Below are 19,340 nucleotides of genomic sequence, written 5' to 3'. Positions count from 1 at the left end.
TAGCATGGACTGAAAGACCCATTTTGCAGTTTGCAAATAGTATATGCATACAGTTTTCTGACCGCTTAGAAATGGTTCAACTGTATGAGAGAACTTAAAGAAACAAACAAGATATAAGCCTTAAACAGAACTTTTCTTGCAATACCAATCTTTTCTCTATTTTTGTGCGAACTGTTGTACTTTGGATTTTTGCTAAAGTTTTTAAAATGAAGATATTTTGTCCGTGGAATCATTTCAACACACCAAGCTTTTTGCCAGAATCCCAGGAAGCATACTGAAGCTGCAGAACTTTAGTAATTTTGGGTAAATGCAGCTACAACGCTCACGATTTTGCTATGGAAGCAATGAGCTAGATTAATGACCGAGTGCGGAGAATGTTACACCCCTATAATGGAGGAATATTTTGGACAAAAACAAATAAGCAAAATAAACCAAAGAACTGTGAAATATGACAATACATAACATTAAATATGGGAATTTGCAAGTTTTCCCTGTGTCTGTGGGGGTTTCCTCCCATAGTCCAAAGACATACAGGTTAGATGCTTTGGCTGTAGTAAATTTTGTGTGTGTGGGTGTGTTCACCCTGCGATAGACTGGCGTGCTATGCTGGCTGGGATAGGCTCCGGCAGACCTACCGATCCTGTTCAGAACTAAGCAGGTTTGAAAATGACTGACAGACATAAAGGAATAAGAAGCATATGTCCTGGCCCATTTCATGTTGTTATTTATTTAGTGTCACATTTGACAATACTTTTATTTATTTGTGTATTTATCCATGCAGCCATCCAATTTCTAAACCCACTTTATCTTGTGCAGAGGCAGAGTCACAGGGAAGCTGGAGCCTACCCCAGGAAGCATAAAGCTCTTTTCTTTTCTTTTGTCTGTGCCAATATCACATAAATCTCATTCATCAGATTACAGTTTGCCAACTTTTCCAGTCAGTATGACCCCATGTTGGGAGAAGAAAAACTGAACTGAAATTTTGAAAAAGGCATCCATCCTGTCACAAAGTTAAAATTAGAGTGATCCGATGCCATTTAACCCTTTACAATAGCAATTGAGCATCACATGGAAACCTATTCATTGGATATGGCAAGTCTGTCAGCCAATTTGACCCATGAACATACTTTGAGCCAGGCAAATCTCAACTGCAACATAAAAAAGGGTGGTAAAATGTTGCACAACCCTCCACAGCACCTGTTAAACATCAGTGACAAATTTGCCAGTCAATTTGAGCCAGGTACTCACATAGGTCTGTGCAAAATTCAACTGCAACTTAACAAAGGCATCTGCATTTTCTCAAAACTGTGACAAAAGGGTGGTCCAACGCCATTTAACCTTTTACAGTGGACATTAATAATCACAGTTAATTTCCTTCATTGCCAAATTTGCCAGTCATTCTAACCCATGTAATCACACTGGGACAGCAAACCTCAACTTCACTTTAACAAAGGTATTCACTTTTCTCTGAAAGTTAAAGTGAGTCAATGGCATACAATCCTGTATAATGCCAGTCAAACATCACATTGAAATCTGTTCATTAGATATGTGGGAATATGACTTGACCCATGTACCCAAAGTTCAACTACAATTTAACAAAGGCATCTTTCTTTTCTCAAAACTAGCGTAGCCTGATGCCATCTAACCCTCTGCAGTGCCCATTAAACATCTAATTCCATTCACTATATGAAAATGTGCCAACTTTGCCTGTCAATTTGACCCATGTGCCCAACACATATACAACAAAGGCATCTGTCTTGTCACAAAGCTGTCACAAAGCCGTGAAAATGAGGGTTGCCCAACATCACCTAACACTTTATTGTGCCCATTAAACATTAGAGTACATCTTACTCATTAGATATGACAGTGTGTCAAGTTTGCCATTGAGCTGGGCAAAACTGAACTGCCATTTAACAAAGGCACCTATCTTGTCGGAAAACTTTGAAAATTAAGTTGGTCCAATTTAATGCAACTCCTTTGTATCCAATCAGGTATAAAGAACTGATTTCTTTTTTTTCCAAATAAAGGGCCAGTTTTACTCGTAGTTACACACATTAATATCTTTTTATGATACAGAATATTTTTACTGGCTCTTAACCATGAATAAGTAACTGCTTTGCACAAGTTGTGAAAAGAAACTGGCTGGGAGAGAATAACTTCAGGCTCACGTGAAACAGTCACGTTCTCCACATATCTCTGTGGTCTTTACGCCAGATCTCCCGAAAACTTGCAGGTGAAATAAATAGAGGGTACAATAGTGCACCCCCATGATGTCAGAGCCAGGGCTGATTGCCCACAGGAAAGCTCTAGTCCCCCAAGACCTCCACAAACACACAACACAGAGGCGGCAATTGAACTGACAACCAAAGCTTTAGCGTGTATATATGGAGTCGGATCACTATCAAAAATAACTCCATCGTTCCACCTTTGTGGCACATGCCTAGTAATAAAAATCAACCGTTTCTTCTTTGATAGAGAATGCCTCGTGCATCCAATGATGTATTTTTGAAAGCTTGGTCACACCAGAGAATTGTACTCGTAATTTTCAGAAGCAAACATAATTTTCAGAATTGTAAGTGTAATTTTCAGAAGCACAAGCATAACTGACATGAAAATGTAAATTTGACTTAAATCATTAAGAGTTACTTTGGACAGCGATTTTACTCCATACCATGACACGGGCAATCGTCCTGCTTTAGCTCCCACCTTCAGGTTAGAAGAACAGTTGCTTGAAATCACCGGTCTGGAGAAGAGTGATCAGGAGAGTGCGAGGAAGAGCAGGTCAAAGCCCAGTGTTAAATGTTCTAAACACTGTGCAACAAGCTTGTTACATAGTAAACCTGACTCCGTAAAAGAACAACCAATTACTCTGCCCTTGATTTACCGTTTATCATACGAAGCAGACCTTGTGCCACTGCCCTGTAAGACAGCGAATCACAGTCACAATACAGACATATGTAATTTTCCCATATTCATTATAAAGAAATTTTAGTGTAACAAAATATTTTTATGGACCCATCAAAAGATAGTTTAAACTAAGACTAAAAAAAATCCAAAGAAAAAAGGAAAAGTGCCTAGAGCCTTTACTTTCTCACCATTTCCAGTTCCTCTACTCTTAGCTGTTTCCGACACTTCAGAGAAACACGTTGATCTTTTATATCCTGCAGGGTATCATTTCTTACAGTTGTACTCAAGCAGATAACCACATCTACCCTGTTGAGAAAGAAATGCATGAAAACTACATACCTTTTAAGCCAGAAATTGTTTATTGTAGAAATTACTTTCCATAGATTATTAATTCAGGTCATTTATAAAGTAAAAGGATGAAAGTACCTGCATATAATAATGTTACACAGGTTGAGAAAGCTTAATTAATTAAAACTAACTGGCATAAAGATCAAAAGTTTACAAAATTCAGAAAACAAAAACTGAACTAAAACTAATTTTAATGAGTATTTTGAACTGTACTATGCTATTAACACTTCTATATAGGATTGTGACCATAATATCATGGAGAGCATTATATGCTCTATAGATCCTTACAGCTTTTTAATTAGGGAATGTATGCTCCTGGAAGGCTTAAACAGGTTTAAGTGGAAGGGCAAAGCAAAGAATGATTCAAAACAAAGTCAATAGCAATAAATGACAAAAATATGCAATAATATTAAACTAAAAATAAAAAGCCAACATGAAAATAATATATGCAGCAGACTGAACTAAAGTAAACAGACAATATAGGTGACTAAGCTGGAACAAAAAACATTATTAGTCATAGACCAAGTAGCTTAAAACATGTCATCCATTTAATTGCTCTGGGAGTAAAAATGGTGAGCCAGTTAGCAGGGTACAGAATTCTGCAATATTGTCTGCTAAATGGCACATGGCCAAATAGCTTGTTGCCTTTAAACATATTTCTGGAAAATTATTATTTTTTTTTTTTTTTACTGAATTTAAACATGCCATAAGCAAAAGCTGGGGCACTTTTCCACTAGTGTTAGGCTTTACCAACTCTACACAGAATCTTTGTGTGTGTCTTATCGCCTGCCTTTCATGCCAGGATGTATGAATGGGGAAGAAAGAAAAAAGCCTGTGTATGTCTTTTAAGCCTGAAAGAGGTACAGTACTATATTGATTGTCAATATCACCTCCATTTAAGACAGGATACCTAATCTTGTATTTAGTACCTGTGCACAGTTTCTCTTATAATACATCAAAATTCACTAATATTGCAATGAATGTCTATTTTTCCCCCGAGACCCACATTAACTGAAATGTGGCTGGGAAAACAGACCTTAAATATGTCAGGTACATTTGAAACATAAGAATTAATAACAAACAAGTAAAATGTTCAAAAAATAAATGGATGGAGAACCACAAAGGTTAACCAAATAGTTAAAGGTTAATAGTTATAGGTTTTAAAAAGGTTAATTGGCTTATTTTAAATAATACTGCAAAACACCAATAAACAGAAATAACAAACTTACTATTAAACACAAAAGCAAAGAAAATTTTCTCTCAGCATTCGATCGCAAACTACTTTTTTTTTTTTTTTTTTTAAACAAGACACTTAGTCGTAAGACTAAAGATCCCTGTTGTATTGGATGGGTCTTGAATATATTGAAGATGTTCTACAAATGTTTGGGCTACAAGATTAATTCATGCGAATAGCCTTGCACATCAGCTTAAATCTGATCGGTTTTCTTAGCATCTTGTAGCAGTTCACATATCTAGGGATCATAATTATATAACAGTTTAAAGACCTACTCAAATTTAACTTTATTATTGTGATGGAAGGTGTTCAAAATTACCAACTGTAAAATCAACATCCCAAAATTTTTGTATCATATTCAGCATATTCCAAAACATACTGAAAGATAAAAAACAATTCTATGAAAAAAATATTTTATGTACTTTCCCAAAAACTTGTTAAATTATTTTTGTCCTCTGAAATAGCAGTACAACTTGATGAACACAGAAAAAAAGCTTCTTAGGTCCACCAAGGTCCTGGCAGAAAATGTATTTTCAGGTTTCCTTCAAAAAGCCAGAATTGAAAGCTTAGTAACAGCAAGCAAAGGCTGCACAGAATCACAGAAACAAGGGAGAATGTGATTGATGTGCTACATTTTACCTTAATACATAGGCAGTAAACTGAACAATGACAATTGTAAATGGAGGCTTAAAAGGCTGGTGCAAGAAGGGAATAGGTAGCTTAAAGAAAGATAGCTAATGAGTGCATTTTCAGTAAATAGTTAAACGCTAATGGCCAATATACACTCACCAGCCAATTAATTAGGTACACCTGTTCAACTGCTTGTTAATGTACATATTTAATCAGCCAATCACATGGCAGCAACTCAATGCATTTAGGCATGTAGACATTGTCAAGATGACCTGATGAATTTTAAACCGAGCATCAGAATGGGAAAGAAAGGCGATTTAAGTGACTTTGAACGTGACATGGATTGTTGGTGCCAGATGGAATGGTTCGAGTATTTCAGAAAATGCTGATCTACTGGGATTTTCATGCACAACCATCTCTAGGTTTTACAAAGAATGATCTGAAAAAGCGAAAATATCCAGTTAGCAGCAGCTCTCTGGGTGAAAATGCCTTATTGATGCTAGAGGTCAGGGGAGAATGGCCAGACTGGTATATGCGGATAGAAAGGCAACAGTAACTCAATTAACCACTCGTTACATCTGAGGTATGCAGAACAGCACATTGAACTTTGAAGTAGATGGGCTACAGCAGCAGAAGACAACACTGGGTGCCGTTCCTCTCAGTTAAGAGAAGGCAAATGAGGCTACAATTTGCAAGGGCTTACCAAAATTAGATTGTATGTTGCCTAGTCTGATGATTCTTGAATTCTGCTGCAACATTTGGATGGTAGGGTCAGAATTTGGTGTTAACAACACTAAAGCATGGTTCCATCTTGCCCTGTATCAATGCTTCGGGCTGGTTATACTGGTGTAATGGTGTGGGGTGTATTTTCTTGGTACACTTTGGGCCCCTTAGTACCAACTGAGCATTATTTAACTATCACAGCCTACCTGAGTATTGTTGCTGACCATGTCCATCACTTTATGACCACAGTGCACCCAATCTTCTTATGGCTACTTCCAGCAGGATAACTTGCCATGCCACACAGCTAGAATGATCTCAAACTGATTTCTTGAACATGGCAATGAGTTCACTGTACTTAAATAGCCTCCACAGTCACCAGATCTCAATACAAAAGAGCATCTTTTGGATGTGGTAGAATAGGAGATTTGTATCATGGATGTGATACAACTTTGTGATGCTATCATGTCAATATGGACCAAAATCCTGAGGAATGTTTCCAGCACCTTGTTGAATCTACGCCACGAAGAATTACGGCAGTTCTGAAAGCAAAAGTGGGTCCAACATGGTATCAACAAGGTGTACCTAATAAAGTGGCTGGTGATTTGGTTGAGTGTAGTTAATGACTATGTGGTTAAGAAAAGAATTCTTAGACTTAGTCTTCTATTTTGTTTTTCTTATGTTCAATGACTAAATGGTAATCATTAATCTTTCAGTTACTTGCATAACTGTTGGTTTCACTAGACTTTTGTGTGCAATTATTGTGTTATTTGTTGTAAATACCGGTGACTTATTTAATTGCTGTCCGGATCATTCATCAAAGGTGTGTAGAGAACGGTGGTGAAATATTCTGAAAGTATAGTTTAGTGTGGCTAAGTCTGAACTCTACTTTGATTGTGCAACTTGTTCACTTCTTGGTGTGACCACAACTGTTGTACACATTTTCATTTCCAGTGCGCTCTAGTGCCATACCATCTTTTTGACTGCTGTTTAAACAAACTGCTCTCTTTAGAGGTTGAAAAAATATTCACAAATGAAGGAATTTCTTACACAATCCTGTCCACAGATAACTTAGATTAACAGTTAAATTCTTGACTTGGAGGTAGAGCAGCTCCCTTACTTTAGAGTCTCTTCAAATTGCTAAGCTTTAAAAATGGCTAATGTTGGCAAGAAATCAAGTCATGTGTATATTATTTATGTGGATTTTCTTACAGTTTTGTGAACCATAATCTGGTAGCTATACACCTCTAATTAATCATAATCATATCTGGTAAAATTTACAGGAATTAAAAGAATAGCCTGAAGTTTTCCACTATGTTCTACTATAGTCTTGTTAAAACAAATACTGGGAAAACCTGCTTGGGTAATAGAACTGTGCTCATGAAAGTTTTCTGCACACATAAAATTTTATGCTACTTCCTGAAAATGTGCTACCAGACTGATTTGGATTTCAGTCTTCTTACATCTACCTCCAAATCTGTCCGTGAATATATGGGAAATAGCAGGGGTTAGGGGTAGTAGGTATGTAGCATACAAGAACATGTTTCCCTCATCAGCTATGCTGCTTTACTTACTAAATAGTAATTATATCACACATTATGGACACTCTGGCTTGTACAAAGGGATAGAATGTCAAGCATACAAAAATCAAAGTGTATATTACGCTGTTCAGATACTTTAACATTAGAATTATCAACGCTTACGAAAAAACTCGTAAATCCTGCCCACCTTAAATCAGCTCGCACCTCTCCATCAGCGTCTTTTGTCTAGTAAATGTGTCGATAAGCCCAAGCAGCCTGCTATACCATCCCCCCCAGCGCCGCAGAAACAGCAAAAACCTCTCCCAACTGAAGCCTTGTTTATCAGGGAGTCAGGTACCTAGAGCTGTATAGGCTAAAAATGTATCTTTATTTGGAACACATGCATTTCCCATGTGTTCTGTGTCTTATATGTGAGTGGACGGAATAAATCTGAATAAAAAAATGCTAACCTTTACAAGTACCATACATTTACACCGGCTGTTACAGACTCAAATCAAATGAATATTTTTATTGTATAATAGTAAGTAGTCACAACAACAAGCCACACTAACCAGATTTCTCTTTCTTCGGTTATAGTCTTGGACAAAAGTGCACTTGCTCTGTTTTGCACTTGTACTTTTTGTGAAAGTGTTTATTTGATATTTGGACTTCAGTCTTCACAAATCATACACTTGTCAAAATTTTGTTGTTAGTACTAAAAGGTACTAAGGTATGTGTTCAACATTTCTTGCATTTCCTGTCATCCTACATTTACATAGATCTTTGTAGACACGGAACACACATGAAATGCATGTGTTCCAAATAAAGATATATTTTTAGCCTATACAGCTCTAGGTACCTGACACCCTGATAAACAAGATTTCAGCTGGGGAGGGGTGGTGGTGGGGGGCATAAGTGGGGTTTGGGGAATGGTATAGCAGGCTGCTTGCTGCTTGGGCTTATCGACACATTTACAAGACAAAAGACGCTGAATGGGGAAGTGCGAGCTGATTTAAGGAGTGTTTTCGTAAGCTTTGGTAATTCTAGTGTTAAAGACCTAAAAAGTTAATTAATTTTCAAATAAATTAGCCAAACTTCCAACAACCACACTTACTTCTTTTTAATGTTAGGACAGAGCTTGAGGACATCTTCTTTGCAGGCCATTTTAAACTTGTAAGAAAAACGAAAGTCCTTCATCTGAACCTGTTTTACAAGAAGAAGTTTTAATCAATATAATAAAGACAGATGGAAAACATAGATGCTTTTTTAAAAACTGCAGGACAGCAGCATACATCCTGGGGATAAAAGAGGTTGCTCTAAGCATTTAGGGTAATATATAGTACTGAATTCAGGTTTGGAGATCCTATTTGCCAACTCTCCTTCCAGCCAGTTTATCAATTATAGTCTAGTTGCTACCAAAAAGGAAATTGCAATAGTTAAATAGAAAGCTTGCTACAATGCTCAATTTGTGGAGCCAAACAGATAACAATGTCGTAATTTTACCAATTTGATTTGTTTAGTAAAACATAATAAGCTATTTATACTGCTTACCAGAAATACAATTTTGGTATTCTGGGAAACATAATTCTAGCATTTTGTCTTGAAAGTTGTTGCAGTGTTCTGCACCTGTACTTGGTTAGGAGCGCTGTGCAAGAACAAAATAGTTTGTAATACTATATAGTATTTCCGAGGTGGCAATGATAAGAATGGCCATTTCCCTCTGTGAAGAGGATTACTTGTGTTCTGTTTTGTGTATTGTATTTACCCCACTTTGACACCCAATACGCACCCAACCTATCTGTAAAGGGGTCTGACTCTGAATCGCTCTACCCAAGATTTCTGCTATTTATTTATTTATTTTTTCCCCTACAATGTTTTTTTTTTGTGCGAGTTTGTTCTTATCTTCTTAGGGAGTCAAAGCTGGGGACTGGTCATAAAATGGGGCCTGTTAAAGCCCATTGAGAAATTCCTTGTGTGATTTTGAGATATAAGAAATAAAATTGTTGTTGTTCAGAAAAGACAGCCAAGGAAGGAAAAGGAGGAAGTGTTGCACTATATGTTAAAAATAGTATAGAAGAAGGGAGCACATAATCATTGTGGGTTAAACTGGTAGAAGAAAGCCAACGATTTAGAGCTTAGTATAAGCTGCCAAACTTTGGACCACAGTATATTATTTGATCAAATAAGACATTTGTACAATAAAGCTGGCCTAGAGATCATGGATGATTTGAACTTTCCGTATATATTGATCGGGAAACTCCTATTGAAAATAAAAACGAGGAATATATAAAGGGTGCAAATGACTGTTTTCTCAACCAGTTTGTTTCAAGCCAAACACGTCGTAATGTCAGATTTCCTCTTTCAGTACAACCTAATTCCAAAAAAGATGGGACACTGTGTGAAATGTAGATAAAAACATTTTATTCACAATAGAACATAGAAAATATATCAAATGTTTAAACTGAGAAAATGTACCATTTTAAGAATAAGGTAATTTTGGAATTAATGGCAGTAACACAGCTTACAAAAGTTGGGGCAAGGCCATGTTTACCACTACATAGAATCCCCTCTTCTTTGAACAGTATGTAAACATCTACTAACTGGGGAGACCAACTCCTGGACTTTTGGGAAAGGAATGTTGTCCCATTTTTGTCTGATATAGGATTCTAGCTGCTCAACAGTCCTGGGTCATCATCGTTATTTTCATTTCATGATGTGCTAAACATTTTCAATTGGTGAAAGGTCTGGACTGCTGGCAGGATTGTTTACTATGAAGCCATGCTGTTGTAAAGGATGCAGTATGCGGTTTATGCAAGGCCTTCCCTGAAAAAGATGTCTAGATGGGAGCATATGTTGCTTCTAAAACCTGAATATATGTTTCAGCTAGTGCTGGGAGGTATACCAGTTCATACACAAAAACCATTTTTTATTTTTGTTATGGTATGGATTTTTACTATACCGCAACACTGGTTTAAATAGCCTAAACAATGTTCAGAACCTGGTGCAGCAGGAAACTGCTTAAGGGGGGACCTTTTTCACTGCTACACCACTAAACATGCATGAAACAGAGTACATGCATTGGTGGAGGTATTGAGCAGTGAAAATGGACAGAGAACATTCCAAAACTGAAGCTGTAGCAGACGATAAAGTTGAACATGATGACACAGAAGAAATTTTGCCGAAAAAAGGAGCCATGTCTGTTGTCTGGAGATACTTTGGTTTTAAAAGGTCGGATGTGGACCAAACAACTATTTACTGCAAATGCTGTTGAGCTAAAGTTGTCGCCGGAGGCGGCAACACGAGAAATTTGCTGCACCACCTTAGCTGCAAACATGCTTTGGACACAGGCTTCACACAGCCCTACAGTAGGTATGTAATAATTATTAAAACAATAAACTATTTTAAGTAATGGTAGTAAAAACATACCATAGTAATAAGAAATGCACAATGAATGTGTATATAATCAATTTTCTGTTATCTCTATTATCAGTCAGAACAAGTAGTCCCCTACTTACGATGGTTCAACTTAGATTTTTTGAAGTTACAATGTCGAAAGTGAGACGATAATTTAAATAAAATTGTGTCTTTTTCTTTCGGCTGCTCCTGCTAGGGGTTGCCACAGCGGATCACATTCTTCCATATCTTTCTGTACTCTGCATCTTGTTCTGTTACACCCATCACCTGCATGTCCTCTCTCACCACATCCATAAACCTCCTCTTAGGCCTTCCTCTTTTCCTCTTCCCTGGCAGCTCTATCCTTAGCATCCTTCTCCCGATATACCCAGCATCTCTCCTCTGCACATGTCCAAACCAACACAATCTCGCCTCTCTGACTGTCTCCCAACCGTCCAACTTCAGCTGACCCTCTATTGTACTCATTTCTATGCCTATCCATCCTCGTCACACCCAGTGCAAATTTTTAGCATCTTTAACTCTGCTACCTCCAGCTCTGTCTCCTGCTTTCTGGTCAGTGCCACTGTCTCCAACCCAAATAACATAGCTGGTCTCACTACCGTCCTGTAGACCTTCCCTTTCACTCTTGCTGATACCCATCTGTCACAAATTACTCCTGATACTCTTCACCTATTCCATCATGCCTGCACTCTCTTTTTCACCTCTCTTCCACAATCCCCATTACTCTGTACTGTTGATCCCAAGTATTTAAACTCATCCACCTTCGCCAACTCTACTCCCTGCATCCTCACTATTCCACTGACCTCCTTCTCATTTACACACATGTATTCTGTCTTGTTCATACTGACCATTCCTCTCCTCTCTAGAGCATATCTCCACCCCGCCAGGGTCTCCTCAACCTGCTCCCTACTATCACTACAGATCACAATGTCATCAGCAAACATCATAGTCCACGGGGACTCCTGTCTAATCTCGTCTGTCAACCTTTCCATCACCACTGCAAATAAGAAAGGGTTCAGAGCTGATCCCTGATGTAATCCCACCTCCAACTTGAATGCATCCGTCACTCCTACCGCAGACCTCACCACTGTTACACTTCCCACGTACATATCCTGTACAACTCTTACGTACCTCTCTGCCACTCCCAACTTCCTCATACAATACCACAGCTCCTCTCGAGGCACCCTGTCATATGCTTTCTCCAGGTCCACAAAGACACAATGCAACTCCTTCTGGCTTTCTCCATCAACATCCTCAGAGCAAATATAGCATCTGTGGTGCTCTTTCTTGGCATGAAACCATACTGCTGTTCACTAATCACCTCACTTCTTAACCTGGCTTCCACTACTCTTTCCCATAACTTCAATTTTATTCCCCTGTAGTTACTGCAGTCCTGCACATCCCCCTTATTCTTAAATATCGGCACCAGTACAGTTCTTCTCCACTCCTCAGGCATCCTCTCACTTTCCAAGATTTCATTAAACAATCTGGTTAAAAATTCCACTGCCATCTCTCCTAAACACCTCCATGCTTCCATAGGTATGTCATCTGGACCAACGGCCTTTCCATTTTTCACCCTCTTCATAGCTGTCCTTACTTCCTCCTTGCTAATCCGTTGCACTTCCTGATTCACTATCTCCACATCATCCAACCTCTACTCTCTCTTGTTCTGTTCATTCATCAGCCTCTCAAAGTACTCTTTCCATCTGCTCAACATGCTCTCCTCGCTTGTAAGTACATTTCCATCTTTATCCTTTATCACCTTTACCTACTGCACATCTTTCCCAGCTCAGTCCCTGTCTAGACATTCGGTACAGGTCCTTTTCTCCCTCCTTAGTGTACATCCTCTCATACAACTCATCATACGCCTTTTCTTTAGCCTTCGCCACCTCTCTCTTCACCTTGCACATTATCTCCTTGTACTCTTGTCTACTTTCTGCATCTCTCCGACTATCCCACTTCTTCTTTGCCATTCTCTTCCTCTGTATACTCTCCTGTATTTCCTCATTTCACCACCAGGTTTCCTTTTCCTCCTTCCTCTTTCCAGATGTCACGCCAAACACCCTTCTTGCTGTCACCCTTACTACATCTGCTGTAGTTTCCCAACTGTCTGGTAACACCTCACTGCCACCCAGTGCTTGTCTCACCTCCTCCCTAAACTCAACCTTGCAGTCTACCTTTTTCAACTTCCACCATTTGATCCTTGGCTCTGCCCTCACTCTCTTCCTCTTCTTGATCTCCAACGTCATCCTACAGACCACCATCCTATGCTGCTTAAGTACACTGCCACCATTTTACAGTCTTCAATCTCCTTCAGTTTGACTCTTCTGCATAGGATGTAATCTACCTGTGTGCATCTTCCTCCACTCTTGCACGTAACCCTATGTTCCTCCCTCTGCTTAAAATACATATTCATCACAGCCATGTCCATCCTTTTGGCAAAATCCACTATCCTCTGACCTTCTTCATTCCTCTCCTGGACACCATACCTACACATTACCTCCTCGTCTCCACTGTTCCCTTCACCAAAATGCCCATTGAAATCCGCTCCAATCACCACTTTCTGTCCCTTGGGTACACTGCTCATCACTTCAACTCACTCCAAAAATCTTCTCTTTCACCCACTGCACACCCAATTTGCGGTGCATATGCACTAACCACATTCATCATCACACCTCCAATTTTCAGCTTCATTATCATTATTCTACCTCCAAAACACTCTTGACATACTGTTCCTTCAGAATAACTTCTACCCCATTTCAATCTGAATCCACCTCTGATCCACCTAGCCTTACTCCCCTTCCATTTAGTCTCTTGCACGCACAATACCTTACCAGTCAAAAACCTTCAAATTTACCAATTTTAATTGTGTAAAATATAAATTTTCAAGTTGGTGCAGCAAGCAAACGTTTCTGTGGGCCGAGCGATGCAGTTATGATACATTGCCGGAAACTCCCACATTGTGAAATTCCTCATTCTAGCTAGCGATTGATAGGGATCAGTGATTTTGTTGTTACAGCACTTTTCGATACGCTTTTGCTAGAAGGAAAGTTAGCTTTGTTGATATGACCTCGATTCCCTGTGCGTGCGTGCGTGAGTAGCGAAGAGCAAACAGCTTCTAAAATGGAATGTGGAGAGATACCAAAGTGAATGCTCAAAGCAAAATAATACGTGGATGACTTTTTGTGTATTATCACTGAATCAGACTCTGACTTGTCGGACTCCGATTTTGATGCAAGTGATCTGGAGATGGAGATCGAAAACGAAAGTGAGGTACCGATCCTGTAGTTGATGCACCCACTGCAACGTTCGCGTGGGAGGACAGACACTTACGATGGCAGCAGGTACAAACCATACTGCATCTCACTACAACTGCCACCCCTGTGCACCTGTCTCACAAAGACAGACAGGCAGCCAGACCACCATGCATTCCTGCTGGCTTAGCCTGAAGCAAGGTCCATATTAATGCAATTTGCTTTAATGATGGTTCAGTTGGTAAAGATGTCATCACCAAGTTGCACTTGTTTTATTTTATTTTATTTGGTGACTACTGTGTAATGTACCTGGGCTTGAAGCCTTGATGTAATAGAATTATCACTGGAAGTTGCACTATTATTTATTTTACTGTTATTATTTATTAGTTTAAATATCATGCAGTACAATGATGGTAAACCCAGCACTAGTTTCAGCATTGATGGTACCATTCCAGATGTGCAAGCTGCCAGTTCTATAGGAACTAATGCACCCCCGTACCATCAGAGATGCAAGCTATTGAACTGAACGCTGATAACAATCCAGATGATCCATCTCCTCTTTTGGCCAGAGGACGCGGTGTTCATGTTTTCTAAAAAGAATTTCAAAACTTTGATTCATCTGACCACAAACCAGTTTTCCACTTTGCCTCAGTCGATTTTAAATGAGCTTTGGCCTGGAGAAGATGGTAAGCGTTTCTGGAACACAACCTGCATTTGTGGATGACACGGTTGTCCCTAGTGTGTGCTTGGTGTGTGGGGGTGTGTGCCCTGCCTGGGGTTTGTTCCTGCCTTGCGCCCTGTGTTGGCTGGGACTGGCTCCAGCAGACACTCGTGACCCTGTGTTAGGATATAGCAGGTTGGAAAATGACTGACTGACTGACTGACTGTGAACTGTGTTCATTACTTCTGAGAGACTCCGTCTCTCTAAGATGCTTTTTTTTTTTATATCCAATCATGTTACTGATCTGTTGCCAATTAACCTAATTAGTTGCAAAGTGTCCCTCCAGCTGTTTCTTTTTAGTACCACTTCTTTTTCCTGCCTTTTTTACCCCATCCCAAGTTTTTTGAGATGTGTTGCTTCCATCAAATGCAAAATGAGCTAACATTTTTCATGAAATAGTAAAATCTCTCACTTTCAACATTTGATATTTTTCTATGCTCTATTAATAAAATAAAATATGGGTTTATGAGATTTGCAAATCATTGCATTCTATTTTAATTTACATTTTACACAGCTTCCCAACTTTTTTGGAACTGGGGTTATACAATAAAGACCGAATAAAAAAAAAGAAAAAAAAAATGATATGCCTTAAACAATTCTGATTATAACACAATCAGATTTTATTATTATCAGATCACCTTTGAAAAATGCAGAAATATATACCAAATGAAAATTTATAACTTGTGAACAGCAGACTTTATGGGAACAAGTACATAAAAACAAAATAGGAAAGTAAAAACTGTAAATTACAGGTGGTGTCATTTTCAGAGACCTTTTGATTCTTGCTCAAAATAAACACCTTCTCAAAATCAGCCATTAAAAGGGCAAATAAAAAGCTAGGTTACATCATAAAAATCGCTGAATGTAATTGAGAGACATTATGCTTAGACTATACAATGTGCTACTGAGACCACATCTAGAGTATGGAGAGCAACCCGGTGCATCTCAGGACTTATGGACATGTCCTACTCTGATAGACTCAGAGAATTAAATTTGTTTAGTCTCAAGCAGTGGAGACTACTTACTGACCTAATCCAGGTATTCAAAATCCTCAAAGACCTTGATAAATTAATGCTGCATTCCATTTAACTCGGAAGATGGAGCAGAGAATGACATCAAACTCGAATTGATCATGTTCCAGAAAACCATTTGGAAAACCAAAATGGATTTGCCCAGGAAAACCTTTGCTGTGATTGCTCTAATAGAATAAATATCAATTGATAATGCTTTACGTTGTACTTTGCGTATCTAAACACTGCAGTAACATATTCACAAACAGAGGTGTGTGCGACAGATTTAATGAGACACAAATGGACAGAAGTGCTAATCTATACTAATAAAAGGCAAAGCCCTCACTGACTGACTGACTGACTGACTCACTCATCACTAATTCTCCAAACTTCCCGTGTAGGTAGAAGGCTGAAATTTGGCAGGCTCATTCCTTACAGCTTACTTACAAAAGTTAGGCAGGTTTCATTTCGAAATTCTACGTGTAATGGTCATAACTGGAACCTGTTTGACTGACTCACTCATCACTAATTCTCCAACTTCCCGTGTAGGTAGAAGGCTGAAATTTGGCAGGCTCATTCCTTACAGCTTACTTACAAAAGTAAGAAATTCTATGTGTAATGGTCATAACTGGAACCTGTTTTTTGTCCATATACTCTAACGGAGGAGGCGGAGTCACGTATCGCGTCATCACGTATTACGCCTCCTACGTAATCACGTGAACTGAAAACGAGGAAGAGATTTACAGCACAAGTCAAACGCGGGAACGAAGATAAATGACGTTAATTGTTGACTGTCTTTTAATACTGTGTACTTGAGTGTCTTTTAATACTGTGTAAGCATACATATTAACACATGTGCAATTAAACGTGTGCATTTACGGGGTGATTTCTCAGGCTTAAAAGCTCGCCTTTTATTAAAAAGGTAAATGCAAACTCTTTTCATTCTGAAGGGCACAAACCACGTTAGATTTCAGCCGTTAAACGCGCAAAAATGTCAGTACGCCAGATAAATAAGCGCAACATATTATCAGTTGTATTGTATGCTTACAATATATATAGAAATGTGTTAATCGTTAACTAATATTATGGGATGGTGTTTTTCGACTCGCGCCTTGATTTAAACGATTGCATGTCTTGGTGGGTTTGCGTAGCTTATTGTCAATATCTTTACACCTCTTTTTAAGACTTAATTTAAAAAGGTTTTCTTTTCTTCTTAATTAAAATTTAAAAGCAATACTTCACCGCTGCGAAGCCCCTCTAGCGCTGACGTCCGACGTTCGATTACCATAAGCGAGTGCAGTGAGTGTGTACGCCTGATGAGCCAAGAATAAGGGGGAAAGAGGTGTCGCATACTCTTTGCATTATTTGACAGTAAACTATTTTCATCCATTCTATGATCTGCTTCTCACAACTGAAGGCACCGTGGCTGATGTTACCTGACTTGCTGGCCAACCATAAGCGTTACCTGGTAGGTAACCACCCACTCACTTCACTCCCTTACGGGAATCGAACCTCGGACGTCAGCGCTAGAGGCGAAGCCCCTAAAATTGCGCCACGGCGTGTGGTTCGTTTATTTGACAGCATGTAGATTGAGGTAATTACATTCACGGCATTTGTAGTCTGATTCACAATCTGATTGTATGGGTGGTTACCTACCAGGTAATGCTTATGGTTAGCCAGCAAGTCAGCTCGAAGTGATCACTCGAGTGAAGGCAGCTTCACAAAAAAACAGATCCTTAACAAACTGTTATTGGTATATTTTCCCTCAATTTTAAAAGGTTTTCTTTTCTTCTTAATAAAAATTTAAAAGCAGTACTTCGCCGGTGCAAAGCGTGGGGATTTGAGCGACTGACGCATACACACATATTCATGAGTGCAGGTACTTCAGAAAGAAAGCACCGTGTAAACCTAAACTTTAAATTAAGTTCATAGACCTACAAAAGGTTGCCATTGATTTGAGGCAAGATTGCTTTTCTCATGTACAACTATACGTTGCATTCTTAACAGTAAGCTTGCACGGCTTGGTCATATTACAACCTGAGTGCTGAACTGACAACGTCGTAGACAAACAGAACTATAACAATTGTAATAAACAAACAAAAAAAAAGCGAAGAACCCTTGGATTTAATAAAAAGGCTCCTTCCTTGGCGAAGCAAGGAAAAAGGAAGACCTTATATGGCGTTCGTTTATAAAACAGCGGAAAAGCTGTGTTAAGGCTGCTTCACAAAAAAACAGATCCTTAACAAATTGCTATTGGGATATTTTCCCTCAATTTAAAAAGCTTTTCTTCTTAATAAAAATTTAAAAGCAGTACTTCGCGGGGATTTAGATATAGATATATATATATATATATATACATAGATAGATATAGATATATAGATATATATATATAGATATATATATATATATATATATATATATATATATATATATATATATATATATATAGATAGATGTATATAGAGATATAGATATATATAGATATACATATATAGATATATATATATGTATGTATGTCTATATATATATATATATATATATATACGTAATCTTATAAGTACTGCCTTACTTCTCTTTAAGAAAGGAAGATGTAATGATACTTGATTTAAACGATTCCATGTCTTGGTGGGTTTGCGTAGCTTATTGTCAGTATCTTTACACCTGTTTTTAAGACTTATTGACTGAAACGGGCTTTCACGATAAAAGTTAGGGCTTTGCTACAGGATACACCCTCCACAAGTTAAGCAAGTAAAAATAAAAGTGTATATTTCTGTTTTATTTAAACTTTTTAAGTTTGTATGCATAGCCCCATTTGGCTGTTTTAGTTTTTTTTTTTCCTTTCTTCAGTAATATTTAATCTCCTTAAAGAAAAAGAACATATGCATTTTACTTTTTTTGTATCTCTTTAGTAATATTTTAGTGTAAAAGGATAACCAGTATTTAAACCTTTTATGTTACTTTATAAAGTTATTTTACACAATGTTGAAAAATTAATAAGAAAGCTACATAATTTGGCAGCTGCTGCTTTAATTTTCAATGAAATGAAAAAAGCTCTCCAAGAGAAAACCTCAATGAAGAAGAAACAGTTTGCACTATCTAAAAATGAGAAACCCTCATTTATAAAGGTTTGCTGCAGATGACTTAACTGAAAATAAATTAATTAATACTTCCTATGTGTATAATACTGCAGTGGGTTGGCACCCTGCCCGGGATTGGTTCCTGCCTTGTGCCCTGTGTTGGCTGGGATTGGCTCCAGCAGACCCCCGTGACCCTGTGTTCGGATTCAGCGGGTTGGAAAATGGATGGATGGATGGATGGATGTGTATAATACATATTTATCTATTTTACTTATGCCTTTATTCCAGCAACTTGCAACATCTGAGGTACAATTTGTTACATTACTTTTGTTTTTTGCAGCACAGGCAGGTGAAGTGATTTCCTCAGGGTCACACAGTGGTGTCAGTACCAGGATTTGAACTGACAAGCTCCGGGTTTACTGAAATATTACTGAAGAAAGAAAAAAAACGAAAACAGGCAAATAGGGCTATGCATACAAATGTCCATCCATCCATTATCCAACCC

At 38.3% G+C, this 19,340-nt stretch overlaps 1 protein-coding gene across 1 annotated transcript in view; it reads right to left on the bottom strand.

Annotated features, from left to right (window-relative positions):
• Nucleotides 1-19,340, bottom strand: part of glg1a (golgi glycoprotein 1a) — a 314,175-nt gene that overhangs the window by 67,484 nt on the left and 227,351 nt on the right. The window contains exons 17-18 of the mRNA XM_051931535.1: nt 8,474-8,562; nt 3,096-3,213 (exon numbers count right to left, since the gene is read on the bottom strand). Coding sequence (XP_051787495.1) covers nt 3,096-3,213; nt 8,474-8,562 — 207 coding nt within the window. The remainder of the gene's footprint in view (nt 1-3,095; nt 3,214-8,473; nt 8,563-19,340) is intronic.

The sequence above is a fragment of the Erpetoichthys calabaricus genome, chromosome 9 (genome assembly GCF_900747795.2).
Source record: "Erpetoichthys calabaricus chromosome 9, fErpCal1.3, whole genome shotgun sequence".
Classification (NCBI taxonomy): Eukaryota; Metazoa; Chordata; class Cladistia; order Polypteriformes; family Polypteridae; genus Erpetoichthys; species Erpetoichthys calabaricus.
The sequence above is the reverse complement of the archived record's forward strand: the minus strand, read 5'-3'. Positions and strand labels throughout refer to the sequence as shown.